Raw genomic sequence first — 14,852 nt, forward strand, 5'->3', positions numbered from 1 at the left:
AGTAGTGACAGAGCATTTCAAAACTTCAAAATGCAGGATGTCATGTTTCAAAAAGATCTCTACAAAGTTCAAAACTACAACAGCATTACACAATTTGGAGCTGGTTTTAAGTTTAGAACAAATCTTTATTTAACAAATGTACAACAGAGCACATGATACATGTATCAGCTAACCAAACAAACTACATGATCCATCTCACAGGTACAAATCTGATTTTGTACTCAGATCTAACACACAACACGAACACGTTTCTTATGCCATTTACATAGCACGCTCTGGCTACAGCCTACGTGACCAATAGGGATGTGTTGATGCAACAAGCAGCATGTTTTATCCCTTTAACACAGTCGATACCTGCATTTTACATCACTGCCAAACATTTCACAAAGCACGTTTACTTTTTAGATTCATTTCCTACCTTCACCATAGTTTAAAATGGGTCGAGCAGGCAACGGCACCACCACACACAGTCCATCTAACAAAAGGCAACAATGTTTTACTGTGACTGATAATATATGAGACATTTCTGCCTGCAACTTAAGAGGTTCAATTTCGCTGCATCCTACCTTTTGTGAAAGTTACGGGCTGTATGAGGGTATATAGTCATATTAAAACCCTGCGCTTTAGAAAACAATCAGCAGAAATGTAAAGTATATGAATGTATAGTTAACGGGTTAAAACATGCAAAACCACTGTAGCATTATGATCCGTTACTAAACAAAGTGAACAGGAACCACCAATTTAGTGACATCATCAGGTTTTCTCAATTTCGTGGATTTCACCACAGCATTCGTGCAGTGATCAGACTGATGGATTTCTTGGTTTCGTCTGGTGCAAGTAGCACCACTATTCATTTTTGAATTTCTGGAAATTGTGTGTGGCCGTCCTGGCAGGACACTCGAGCTGATCAGTAAATCAGTATGAACCAGTATTAATGCATCCATGATTCACCTCATTAGATGTGGGAACCAGCGATCCATCCGTCCTTTATCAGTTAACCCCAAACAAACTTTATTTCCAAAAAAGCTCCCCGCTGTTTCCTCTCTTTAAGAAGGAATGATAACCTAAAAGCTTCGCTGGTGAAATGATACTTAGGGGTAGTGCTGTGTTGGCCTTTTTGTCCTGGAGTGAAACCCCATAGCGCTGCACAGTGACCAATCATATGAACTAAGCAGCTCTCTCAAACACACTGACAGACACATCCACATTTACCCTCATCTACACCACGGTTGACGACGTGTCTATCCACACACAAACGCCAGGCACACAGAGACTGCAGTGCTCTCCAGAAACCAACCAAAGTGACCAGTACGTTTACAGCTCCACGTTTCTGATTCTCACAGCATCTCAGTGTCTTGTTCTGTAAAACCTCAGTCTATTTCTTCATTTTAAGGTCGGCCTCCATGGCACTACGGCGGCCCCTGGTGCCTCCATCCTGCGGTGGAGAGAGAGGATGAGAAACAGGGAAAAAGAAAGCATGAGAAAGAATTAACACAGGAGTGGAACTGCCAATTGTTGCTGGACAAAGTGAACGGAGGCCCTGTGGCGGGCCTCCACACGTGATTGAGCTCCGCACATAAACACAGCACAGTCCGCCTTGGAAGGCTTCCTCTCCAAATGAGGAACACAAAAAAATTAATGATTATCAAAAGATTGAAAAGAAAAGAAGGAGAAAAGAAATTAGAACATGCAGAGACACGGACAACTGCACATAAAACAGAAAAACAACGGAAACCAGCATGGGGTCATTAACCGAAGGTCGACAGAAGCTGGGTGATGACAGGTTACTGTGGTGTGTGTGTGTGTGTGTGTGTGTGTGTATGTGTGTGTATGGTGAGTATTGTGTCCAAACAGAACTCAAAGGTTTATGAGGGTGATGTGGGCAGTGATGTGTGTTTGTGTGTGAGAAACTTTAGGAAAGAGCAAGAGTGAGAGTGAAAGACCTTATTTCTTTCTTTCTTTCTTATCCATAATATACAAGTACAGTATGTACAGTGGTTGAAATTTGGCTTCTTCAGTACCACTGAGTGTAGGATACTTCAGTGTAGTACCTTCATTTCTGCAGTAACACTGTGTTCCATCACAAAACTACTTTCCAATAATTGTAACTCTGAATTATTGAAAATTATTTTAATTTCTACAGAGTTTTGCTTCCTTGAGATGAGAGGTAGAGACAGAAGAGTAGAGAGTGTCACATTGGGAGTGTGTGTATGTGTTTGTATGGCTATCATTGTGAGGACCAGCATACATTTTTAACCTTTGGATTGAGGACATTTTTATAAAGTGAGGAGATTTTAGCGGGTGCTCACAATGAGATGGGTGTTTAAACAGCAATTTCGGGGTTAACACTAGGTTTTAGGGTTAGAATGAGGTTTTGGTTAGGGTAAGGCAGTACATGTGTTAAATAAAAACTGAAAAAGTTCATTGCCTGCGCGACAAGAGAGGGCTAGAAAATGAATTACATCATGGAGTGTCCTCACACTGACTGCCATACAAAAGTGTGTGTGTGTGTGTGTGTTTGTATGCGTTGAGACAAGCGTGTGCGGAGCGTGGCCTGGTTCTGGTGAAATCTCAGGGAGAACCTGAATACTTACAAAGAGAGAGAGAAGGAAAGCAGGAGAAGCCATTGGGACACTGTCCTGTAGGAGGACAAACATTGGAGTGAGAAAGAGAGAGAAAACACACACAAGTGCGTGAGAAAGCAAGTTTCATACAAGTCTGCGTCAAACAGAGAAGCACGCTGAGGGACAGGAGTCTACTGAGCTCTGCACGGCACATACACAACCATGAACAAGTTGTTCATACAATGTCAAAAAAGACAGACAGATAACCACACTCAAGACACAAAGAAGAAAGTAAATCATGAGATTAATGACACACAGGCACACTGCCACAAACACAAACACATACACGATGGTGCTTCAAAGTTTGTGAACCTTTTTAAATTGCCTCTGTTTCTGCATCCATTCCTACATACAGACAGCTTTAACGTAGATGCTGGTTTGTATTCTAGCACAAATAGTCTCCTTCACACAGCATTTCCATAGAATTAAGGTCGGGTCTTTGACTCGACCATTCCTGAACATGACGTTTCCTCTGCTTTAATCGTTCTTCAGTAAAATGGTTTGTGTGTTTAGACTTGCTGTCTTACTGAGGTTCAGTTCACAGATTTGTCATCTTCCTGTAGAATGTGCTTGTACAAGGAGTTTATAGCCCAATCAATGATGACAAGTTGTCCTGGTCCAGATGCAGCACAAATCACTATACAGCCACCACCGTGTTTCAACAGTGGCATCAAGTGTTTAATCAAGACAAACATGACACAAAAAGTCCTACTTTGGTCTCGTCTTTCCACAGAAGATTTCAGTAGCCCTGCTGTGCACACCACTGTTCTTTAGTGTTCTCATGATGATGGATTCACAAACACTAACGTTGACCACTCCTTTAGTTCCCTAAACACTAACATTTGAAGTTAGATTTACACAGTACATGAGAATTCTGAAAGGGTTTACAAACTTTTCAAGCACCACTGTAAGTCTTTAAGACAGCTCACAAACAAACAAACACAGTTCCCATCATGGCTCCTATGAAAAATATTGTAATTTGCATTTAGTCTTAGTCTTTTATATTTATATATCAGCTCCAGTGGATCTCGCTGTGTAGACACAAGTTAACAAACATTAAAAGGTTTTAATATATTTGTGGAACTGTTATCTGGAAAAGACATTCCTAAACTCTAGGATACTTCAAAAATTTAGACACACTCTCTCACATCCAGTTATCCAGTACATACAGTTAACAGATGAAAATATGAACACGATATCAAAAATGAAAATGAATTGCAGACATAAGGAGACAGACAAACAGCTGAGACAGAGACAGGCAGATACAGACGAATTAAAGATAACGAGGAGCAGTGCAGCCGGCATGCAGGACAGGAGTCAGCGGGGAAGTCAGGACCAGGAATTATCCCAGTGAAGCACATTGAAGCGAGCAGAGAGTGGTGACCAACTATATCAAGTGTGACTCTGGACAGTGTATGTGAATATAATCATGCATATATTCCAAATATAATCTCCTAGAATCATTAATATAAAAGCTGGTATGTGACTAGGTACAGTCCCTCTTTACCGGTACTTTCAACACCTATTGTCTTCACTTTCCATGGAAACTCATTCTATGGTAGTAATACTGGCAGCACGGACCACGTTTCACTTTTGATTACCCTACTTAGGTTTCACAGGTTTCACTTTGGAGTTACTGTGAAGCACAGAGGCAGTACTCTGCCAGAGACAAATGAATGTGTTGTATTAACAGTCTCTCAGTAAATGTTTATGGTTGTCTCTGTCGGGAAAACCGTTTTCACAGTAAAGAGCTAAAGTGTCTTTCCATTCCATCATTTATTAAATCCATATCTTCATACTGTTTGCCCTTTACTTGCTACTGGAAGAAGGAAACACATCTAGAAGAAGAGAGCAATGTGCCCTAATATCAAGTGTTATCTCTAATGTCAACAGGTGAAAGAGGTCACAGGCAGGATACAATTTTACAAGTCACATGCAAGCCTTTAAGCAATGAGCACAGCAATAGCAGGCCTAACGACCTTTGACCTTTATGTCTTCAGCTGGCCAGCAGACTGAAGGATAGTATTTATTTAGGCTTTATTGTATGCAGACCATTACATGTGCTTCATCCAAAATTCAAGACAAAGAAAGGTATAGTGAAGAAGTGAAGTGAGCTGCAGGAGTTTCTTTGGATGTGTTGATACTTTTTTCACTCTGAAACTGGATGTCTAGTCTAAGTTGTGCAGTAAATCACATGGCAAAAATAATCCCATTTGTGATTTGAATCCTGATCTGAGAACAAGAAAAGGTGATTTTGCAACATTATAGGGAATTCAGATAAAGACTCACTGATGCTGGTAAAGCATCCCCATATCGTGGTGCACAGACATTGTTGATATTGACAAACTCAGCACGTTTCACAGATGAGTGTGAAATGCAGATTAGCTTTAAAGCACCAACAGCTACATTTGAGGATCGAGAAGTTTTACACAGTATTTCATCTTTAAAGGGAATCCTAATTTAACCTTATTAAGTCGCCCAACCCACCTTCTCTGCTGGCTCTCCCGGCTTACGATTTCCCTCCCTGCCACGGAGACTCTTGGCGGATATTGCGCTCTCAGAGGTCTGCATGATGAGCTGTGTGGCCAGGAACTGCTGGACGTGCTCCAGGACATCCCGCTGCATCTCCAGCGCCATGTGGTATACGTCGTGGTCGGATGAGTTGTACATGACGGCATTCTGAAACATCAGCATGATGTCTCGCTGGAACTCAGCTGTTGTACGGATCACACCTGACTCAATGTTCTTCTTAATGGCTGACAGGTCCATGGGCCTGGAGCAGGAATAGTGGTGAGGTTAGCAGGTGACAAGGAGATGTTTGTATTAGAATTTGTGCCTGCTATGGACAATCAACTGTATTTTCTATTGTTTGATAGAAGTGTATTAGTACTCATTAGCCGCAAGAGCTGATGAGCAGTGTGTGTGTGTGTGTGTGTGTGTGTAGTCAGACCTGTGGACAATGCTGTGGTAACCCGGGGCAATGTCATCTGACACAGGCTGCAGGAAGACACTGGCATACCTAACAAATGAGACAGGTGAGATCAATAACAGTAAGACACCTGTTTTGCTGACATGAGATTCCTGCAGATCATGTTTCCTAGTTCTGCTCGCTCTGTATTCAAATAAAGAGGTCACAGGTTTTTCAAGGGGAAAAAATTTATATTTTAAACAATATGCAAAACCATTACTGAAGACTGTAGCGAACATAACTCGTCTCTTCTGTTTGCACATAAAACATCTTACGATTGAACAGAAAACAATTCTACGAATGAGGGCCTAAGTAGGTCAAAGTCATGTCACTGGTATTATTTCAGGGGCTGAGTATGTGCATGTGAAACATATTCCGATACTACTACTACTACTTTTTAATCAATAAACTTGGTCTACAGGAAAAAAACATTGAATCGAAAGAAAATGTTTAGAACTACTAAATACTGGCAAAACAAGGTGTATGTTAATTCAGCTTTTGTATATTGCACCTTCTGCAAAGTGAGCTGAAATAACAGCCACTCATTTCTCTGGGCAAATCTAACACGTTGCTGCAGTAAGTCAGAAACTGTATATAATCGTCCACCTTTGTCAATGTCAGGGCTTTTTCTAGGTTTTTTAATCATTCTTTTTTATTTTAATTTTGGTATAGATTACAGTATTATATTTTTCCTGTATTATAATTTTTAGCATGATTTCATTTAATATTAACAAAAGATTGTGATAAATTTGTTTTATGTGTTTATCTTTGTCTGAAACGATATGTTGCTGCCTCAAAGAAAGACATTTAAGAATGCTGTGACACTGCAGAAGCTTTTCAAACTGATGCCACAGCAAATGCGTGCTGTAATCAAATCTAAAGGTGGTCCAACGAAATATTACAGCATGTGACTTTTTTTGGACGGGCAGTGTATATTAGTATTATATCACAATTAATTAGACAATAAGCTATTAAATAACAAATGGCAGCTCAATTGAATTAAGGGTTAATTGGACTGACACCAGAAGCAACACAATCTTTCTAAATGAGAGACTGTTATAGTTTGCATAAGTATTTTTATCCAATAAAGACTAGTGGATTTTTGAGTTCAAGGCATGCCAAGAAGTTCCACCTGTGGTTGGCTGCAGCTCTCCACACCAGCATAATGGCTTTCTTCCAGATCTTTTGTGCTTGGACGGCTTCCTGGTCCTCACCACATGTTGAACTGATGTAGAGATAGAAGAACAGAAAGGGAGAGAGGATTTCCACAGTAAATGGAAATGAAAAGCAGAACAGAAACCCCAAGTGGCAAAGAGACAGAAGCACGTACTGTTAGAATTTTGATGTCAGCAGCCAGAGACTGCTTAGCTCAGAGAAATTGACTCTAATCTGATTCAGAGGTCATGACATAAATATTAATGACAAATGCTAGCTAAGCTTTATCCAGTTTTAATGCAACACTCCTAAAATGTGCTGTTGCAATAAAGGCAGGAGTTACCTCAGGACATTCACACAAGAGACTTGACAAATATAGAGTTCCCAAAACCTAAATTATTCTTATGACACAAAAACACATGACACAACTATCACATCCTTTCTGCAACCATGACTGATACCTACAGCTGGGAAGAAGAGGCTGGGCTGCTAGCCAGTGAATCAGCTGTGTATCGCTGGGATGGAGGGCCATAGCCATCTTCACTCTCACTGGCGGCCCGCTCCACCTCTGACAGGTAGGGCCCTTCCCCCTCACCACACTCCTCCTTTAGCTCCATTGCTTCGTCAGGGTCACCCTCACTTCCTGCCTCCTCCTCCTTCACCTCCTGGATTCAAGAAAAAAAAACAGGAAAAAAAACACACACACAGGAATAAAGCGACTATTTAAAAAAAAAAAAAAAAAAAAAAAAAAAAAAGGTGTGTGTGTGTGTGTGTGTAGGCATCTTATATGTGTTACCTTAGACTCTTTCCCAGACACAGAGCTGTCCTCAGAGTCTGAGGGACAGAAATGAGAAGGAGATTAGAAATAATAAACATATGGGCATGATTTCAATGTGTGCTTGTGTGTGCGCACCACCTAGGCAAGGTGGGTTAGCCTCTGGTTGGCTCCATTCTTCTCCTTCACTCTTTACTGTTATCTCTGTGGCCTCCTTTCCCGTCACACCCTCCTCTGTAACCTCACTTCCTATGGCACAGTCGTCAGAGGTGACAGAAGAAGTGACATCAATTCCTGGCACCTCAGGTGCCTCACAGTTTCCCGTAAGCTGTTCTTCTCTTTGAGTTTCAGGTTGGTTCTGGGTCTCTATGCTAGCAGGAGCCGGTGCTGTCATTGCAGCCACTTCCTGAGGCTCCTGTGTAGGGTCAGAGTCTTGGACTGTGGGTGTGGGGTCAGAAGGTTTCAGCTCCTGGGTCTCCCAGGGGCCCGGGAGAGTGTGTCCTTCTGAAACAGCCTCTTCACACAGAGAGAGTGCTGCTTCCACTGCTGCTGCATCCAAAGCCTCCACAGAGTCATCGACCTGGGACAAAGAAGGGGAGGACAGGGTGGGACAACGATGGAGACATAATGAAGAGAGGGAGAAAAACAAAATTTTTTAATGTAATGCAAACTTACACATTACATTTGTGTTAAACTTACACAAATGTAATGTGATCTTAATGACTGAGCAAATGTTTATGCTGGCAGAGAAATTAGGCCAAATCATGTAACCACGCAAATCAAATAAACATAGTATGTACCTTCTCCTCTATGATAGCAATGATGTCTCCTACTGTCTCCAGGTCCAGTTCATCTCCCATATAAGACACTGCTACAAGATCCTCTTCTACTAATCCTGTCTCCTCAGCAAGCTCTGCCTTTACTGCAGCCTCTGCTTCACCTTCTTCAAAACACACAAACATAAAACATTTGGCTCCAATATATACAACATATTGTATGATTTCAACGCTACATATAGAAATATGTTCTTATTCAGCAGCTAAATGGAAACCAAACTATGGTGTTCTTCCTACTGAGCAGCAAAAGGCAGAGTGTGGTTCTCCCAGTCTGTTCAATAACACACTGTAAAAACAGGACCCAATGTACATACATGCATGCATCAACAGTTGCAAATGCAAAATATATTTACCTGTGATGACATCATGTCCAGGTTGTAAGGCAGCGGCTGCAGTGGCTGTTTGTACTCCATTGGTGAGGTTACCAGTAGAGTCCCCCTCTGCAACCTGACATCAGCAAAATAATCAAAAAATAATTAGATGCAGAACTGAAGTAAGACGTTATTGATTTATTGATGCTTCATAGTATTTCCATCTTAAATTTCTGGTATTGTTGGTTTAGTTTTGTTTAAATCCAAGTTCAGCCTCTCACCAGACGGGGGCTGGGCGAGATGAGGTTGCCTTTTTTCAGCAGTTCTGAGAGGAGAGGTGAAGGTGGAGGTGTGGCTTTTGGCGTTAGGAGTCTCTTCTGTGGTGAGTCATCCACAAGAGCAGCCAGACCCCCGTCTTTGGGCCCTGGGCCTTGTGCATCCTTCACTGGCAGAAAAACTCCGACCCCCTGGGCCTGGCAGAAATGAAAGGAACCATGAAGAGTTGTTGAAAAGTGAATTGTGATGCTGTGAAGAGTGTCCTTCTAATATGAGCTGGATCCACCAAAACCACATAGGATAAGATTATCTTTTTCCAATGACTAATACTAATGCAAGACAACAAGTTGGACAAACAGAAAAGAACTATTGTGGAGTCCACTGTAACGTCTTTGTTTTCAAAATATTATTTTAAGCTGTGGCACCAAGGAATTTAATTTGACCAAAGATGTTGTCTTTGAATTACAAACATAATCATCACTTCTTGACACAGTATATGAATATGTTCTTACAACTGAATGTGTGGTGGTCTCATCAGAAGAAACACCTCCTGTTTCCATTGGTGGTGTGGGGACTGAAGAGTCGGCCTGAGAATCCAACGTTGGTGGGCTGGCACCCAGAGGAGAACGTACAGTAACACTGGGCAGGCGCTTGGGAGTGTTTTTCACTGCTTGACGAGCTGTAACACGGGAAGGGGTATGAGAGTGCGAATTAATCCATTTAGACTCACTTCCACTTTAGGAACTTTTCTTGGGGACTTTTGAAGAATTTCAGTTTCTCTACCTGTGTTTCCACCAATGAAATCTGTGCCTGAAGTATGACAACTGTGTTTCTGTAATTCTCACCCAATCAGAAGCACCACACAAACAACACATTATCTTAATACAGTATGTAATGAAAATATTCAATGAAGAGGCCAAGGCCATTCTAGTAGTTGGAGATCTACCCAGCGACCATCCTTAAACAACAACAAACTATTTTCTGTTGACTATTTCCTAGAGTGGAAATGTGTGTGTGTGTGAATACACTTAAATAATGATTAAATAATGATTATCCAGACACTGTCTGGAGTGCATCCATGAAGATATCTATAGAGATTATATGAAGGTTACCGATTTTTCCTAAGGAAAACAATTAATAAAAATAACATCAGGGCTTAACAAGGTATAGCGTTAATATACCTTGGTATGCTGTTTCTGTGGCTTTTCTCTTCTGCTCAGCTTCCTCTTCATCCTGCTTCTTCTTTCTGGAATTGGAAGAACAAAACCTTAATGGCAATTTAAGGAGATGGTAGCAGAAGAAAAGAAGAGATAAACTGTGGCTAAAACAATTTTAAACCTAAAACAAACTCATAAAACCCTCTCCTCAGCATTAAGAACTGTGAAATCTACTCCAGGGTCAGTGCTCACTAGCGAACATGGAGTCCGTTTTTAGACAGATGGCTGTAAGTCAGGTAAGTGTGGAAACAAGACTAAACATGTAAAGTTCAACTTGTTATTAGCATTGTCGATGTAATTAATAAATCATTTGAAACATTTTGTATCAGAGAGAACTGATGTATCAGTTAAGAGCCTTACAGTGTAATCTCTGCCCACAGCTCCTTCAGCTGGGAGTCCATGTGACCTGTCTGTATCAGGTCCACCTCCTTCTTCAACTTTCTGTTAGGACACAAATCAAAGAGAAGTTACAGGTAATTTCTCACAGTGGCCAAAAATGTTTCTTTTCAGTTTCTATATACCTGTACTGCTCCTGTGTGTCTCGCAGCAGTTTTTTCAGTTCCTCTATTCTTTCAGTTGTCAGCCTACGGACAATAACATCTTCAATGGTCTCAACCACCTCACCCTTCTCACCACGTTTACGCCTGGAGAAAACAAGGATGCGAACACCGAGTTACCTCTTGAAACAGTTTACCTTTTACCGTAGTGTGTGTGTGTGTATTGTAGTACTAACTTTGGTGCTTCTGTGGCTTCCAGCAGCTCAGAGTATTGTGAGGCACAATGCTAAAAAACACAGAAGATTTTTTTTCTTGAAAAAAATAGTAATAATGAAGACAACATCCTTTCCTTACACCACCGTTGACTTATAGTTTTGGATAGTGAGAGAAAGAAATTGTATTCAATGAAGAGGACAATGCAAAGCATTCTAGTAGATAGAGATTTACTGCACGACTGCCCTCTCACCTTCTGTGAGAACCAGTCAGGCGGGCGTCCAGGCTCTGAGAAAGGCTTAATGGCTCGACTTACAGAAACCCTGGAAGACAGAGAGATACCTGAGAATAAACACACACATTCTGAGGAGACAATAAGAAAAGCACATGGATGTTGGAATTGAAAACATACATTAAAACACATAAAAAGAAGTATATATACCATGTATTCATTACACCACTATACCATGTCCACATCTGACATCTAGTGGTGAGAACTATAACGTGCTTCAACAGCAGATGCAAGTATTACTTTTTTTCACACTATGTCCAAAGGATGGACATCATATAATGTTACCGGTAAGATAACTGGTCTCACGAACAGTTTTGTTTCCAGAAAATATGTTGTGCAGACAGCATCTTTAGATTCAATGTAAATAAAACATAAGGACTAATACTACATGTGTATTGTTAGTTCAGATGAGATACTTTCAAAGAACCAGTATACAACACAACATACGCCATTGTGCAGTTATACTTATCATACAGACACAATTACAAATCTGAGACAATAATGTGGATGGTCTATTCATGAAATGTACTGTATATAGATAAAACGCTCACATAGCTTGTCTTCCCAATACTGTATTTGTGCAATTAAATTAACGTTGTATTATAACAGATTAAAATTTGCCTATATTTTCTTGAATCATTGTGACTGCTGCTTCATGAATGACAAAACCAGATCAGTGCTTTTTTGAGTTTGTTGAGTATGCGAGTATTTTTTCTTTTTTACCAGTTTTGGTCGCCACTCCTCATAACGGAGGAGGCCAGGCACAGTTTCTCCCTGACTGACCAGGGCTCTGTTGGCCCCACATTCAGTATCTTGTGCTCTGTGAAAAAAGTACAAATATACAGCGACATTACAACAAGTCCAGGTTTTGATCAAGTCCCTGACTCAATAACTTGTTTATCTAAAACGCTGAGAAATCGCTGCAGTTTTAGGTAGGTATACTGAACTATTCAAGTTGGTCATAAAACCAAGTTACAAACACCACACACTTGTCCAGATACACACACAAATAAGTTAAAAATAAACAAATTGACAAGACATTTTAATACAGGATACAGTTCCCTCTGTTAGAGGCGATGAGTTGATCTTTCTTTTAGTTCTGTTTCATATAAAGTTGGGCAGCGTTGTGTGTTTTGTTTTTATGGAGCATGTGTTGACTATTGTGAAAGGAACACATTCATATGATGGTCATCTTCATACTCAACCAAACAACGTTAATCTGTGCGGTCAAACATAAACGACATAAAAGTAAACCACACTAGAACTGGCTCTCTTACTTATTTACACATTTTATTATTAATCCGCGTTAGCTAGCCCCTCGTAGCCACACTGAGGACACCAACTAACGCTAGCTAGTATTATACTTAGAAAATGCAATTAAGGTTTATTATTTAAATAGACTCAGTAGTTTGTTGGGGCTTGAATGCAGTTTTAAACTTAACTAAATACCGACAAATAGTTATAATTTATGGTTCTGCATACATTAACACACAACCAGCAAATGTGTAAATCGTAGCATTAGCTTAGCAATGTTGATTACGGGGGGACACATTCATGAAACACATACAGCTACACGGAGTAACGTTTTATCAAACAACGGCGCAACACAGTCGACTAAATAAAATACGAGTCAATATTTGGGTCTTGTTTGGTGGCAATGCTTTGCTACAAATTACGAGGAAAGTCGAGAAAGAGTCGGAAAATAATACTCACTGCCGATACCGCTCGCCATTTCTTTTGTGACGAGGCCGTAAGCTCAACTTCCGCCGGAGAGGTTTCAGTGGTGCACACAGTGAAAAACAAAGTTGATAAACACAGAGACTGTCAGAGTCACAGAGAGACGGTAAATCATCAACAAACCACGGACTGAGCTCTCTTCAGGGGACAACGGAATATTGTTGGTGTGGCAAGTAAATAAACAAATTAATTAATCACTGACTAACCAACTAAGTAAAATGATCTTCTGTTAAGAGCTCTGTTCTGATAAGAAAGCGCAATTGCAGAGACATTGATAGTCGTGGTGCTACACACATTTTAATAGAAGATACTGATATTCGGATCAAACAGTGCGGTAAAAATATGGCCTACGTGAGAAATACTGTGAAATATGCACCACTTCCTGCAGCACAGCTCTTTTAGTCTTCTTTTATGGGTGGTTTACAGTGGAAAAATCACTTTATTTAGCCTGCAAAAGAGGTAGTGGGCATGTTTATGTTAAACATAGCTTACTCTTATAATTTCTTTACTCTGTTTTGTAACTGTGTGTATCCTAACTTGTGTTGGATAAACATGCAGACCTTTATTAGGAGGAAAATTAAAACCAGTACACGGATACACATTACATAGTTGGTGTTTGTGTTTCTCTGTTGGACAATAGAAGGATTTCCTGCATAATTCAACTGCTGATCTATAGATACATTTCACATCCACGAATCTAAATGGACTGGTTGCAAACTGCTGTTATCATTGTAAGATGTAAAGAACAAGAGAGCAACGCAGAACATCAATATTTTCAATGAATAAAATGTAAAAATGGATCATCTTATAATGTTCTTATTATGTCATGTATTTGTGTGAATTCTGTTACACTTGGAGAAAAATAAATACCTCTCTCCACCTCTTCATGAAGACATTTCAGCTAGAAACACAAACATAGATTCAGCTCCATGGTTGTGGCTATCTACACATCTCACCATGTGTGAAAGGATTTCCATGATGTACAACAGCAGTTGCAGTCTACTTTCTAAGATAACATATAAAACCCAAACTTTCACAGACTTTAATGAGACCCCAAGTCTTAAAAGTCTGCTGTGACCACCTCCATGAAAAACAACCAATGTGGAACAATCTAAATATAGTGAAGCCAGTTTTGAGATAATGAGACCACTTACAGCTGTTTTAAATATCATCAGTCTTTATTTCAACAAGACTAAGAAATGTTGTTTAATATACATTTTCTCTTACAATTTAACATCTATCTCATCTCGTTTTTTTCCCATAACATTTAGGAGATAACTCTGACAAGTAAAAATCTGGTGTATTGTTACGGCCTCTTTTAGAGACATCTAAAAAACGGCTGCTCTTTATTTACACATTTGTTTATTCTTTTCAGTCAAGTCACTCACGCTCTCCTCAGAAAGTGAGTCCTTTCTGTTCTTGTGGGCCAAAGGCAGATGGAAAGCTTTCAACTTCTCTCTGAACTCTACTTTAAAGTCACTAGACTGAAGTTGCCTAATGGATGAAATGAACAATCCAGCGGTTGGACCAACTCTTGCCAGCTGGAAAATGTTGCTGCCCTGGCCCGCAAGCACAGACATTTTACCATAGTCACCCAAAACATTTCCTTGGACTTGTAGAAAGTTGGGTTTCTTCACACTTTAACACAGCTCTTCGCCACGACCACATGCACAAAACATCTGAGAAATGTTGGTGGAACGAAAATGAGAATTGAACTAGTTACATGCAGAATTAATGTCAAATGCAGATGCTGAAACAGTCGGTATTTTATACAGGTTGCATAGATGTTTCATCAAATGGTTGATTTCTTCTGAGTCTGTTAAGTGGGGACAATGTTTTATTTCATGTGAAAATCTTTATGTGAGCTTACAACCAAGCGGTCAATCTCAAAGCCAAACAAGAGGCAAAAAGTTGTGTCCCGTATTTACCATCTGTCCTACTGCAGCCATTT

The 14,852-nt window shown here is 40.2% G+C and overlaps 1 protein-coding gene across 1 annotated transcript; it reads right to left on the reverse strand.

The window, feature by feature from the left end:
* Positions 1-104: 104 nt before the first annotated feature.
* Positions 105-12,931, reverse strand: LOC113160554 (bromodomain containing 8). Its single transcript, XM_026357868.1, has 18 exons — positions 12,878-12,931; positions 11,888-11,984; positions 11,126-11,195; positions 10,896-10,945; positions 10,684-10,806; positions 10,523-10,603; positions 10,127-10,191; positions 9,458-9,624; positions 8,951-9,142; positions 8,712-8,805; positions 8,323-8,465; positions 7,664-8,102; positions 7,544-7,581; positions 7,213-7,412; positions 6,725-6,817; positions 5,575-5,643; positions 5,112-5,397; positions 105-1,435 (listed from the first exon to the last, which is right to left on the reverse strand). Exons 1-18 carry the CDS (start codon positions 12,894-12,896, stop codon positions 1,376-1,378), a joined length of 2,286 nt encoding a protein of 761 aa, XP_026213653.1. The 5' UTR covers positions 12,897-12,931; the 3' UTR covers positions 105-1,375.
* Between the last annotated feature and the right edge of the window lie 1,921 nt (positions 12,932-14,852).

Source organism: Anabas testudineus, chromosome 10 (assembly GCF_900324465.2).
Source record: "Anabas testudineus chromosome 10, fAnaTes1.2, whole genome shotgun sequence".
NCBI classification, from domain to species: Eukaryota; Metazoa; Chordata; class Actinopteri; order Anabantiformes; family Anabantidae; genus Anabas; species Anabas testudineus.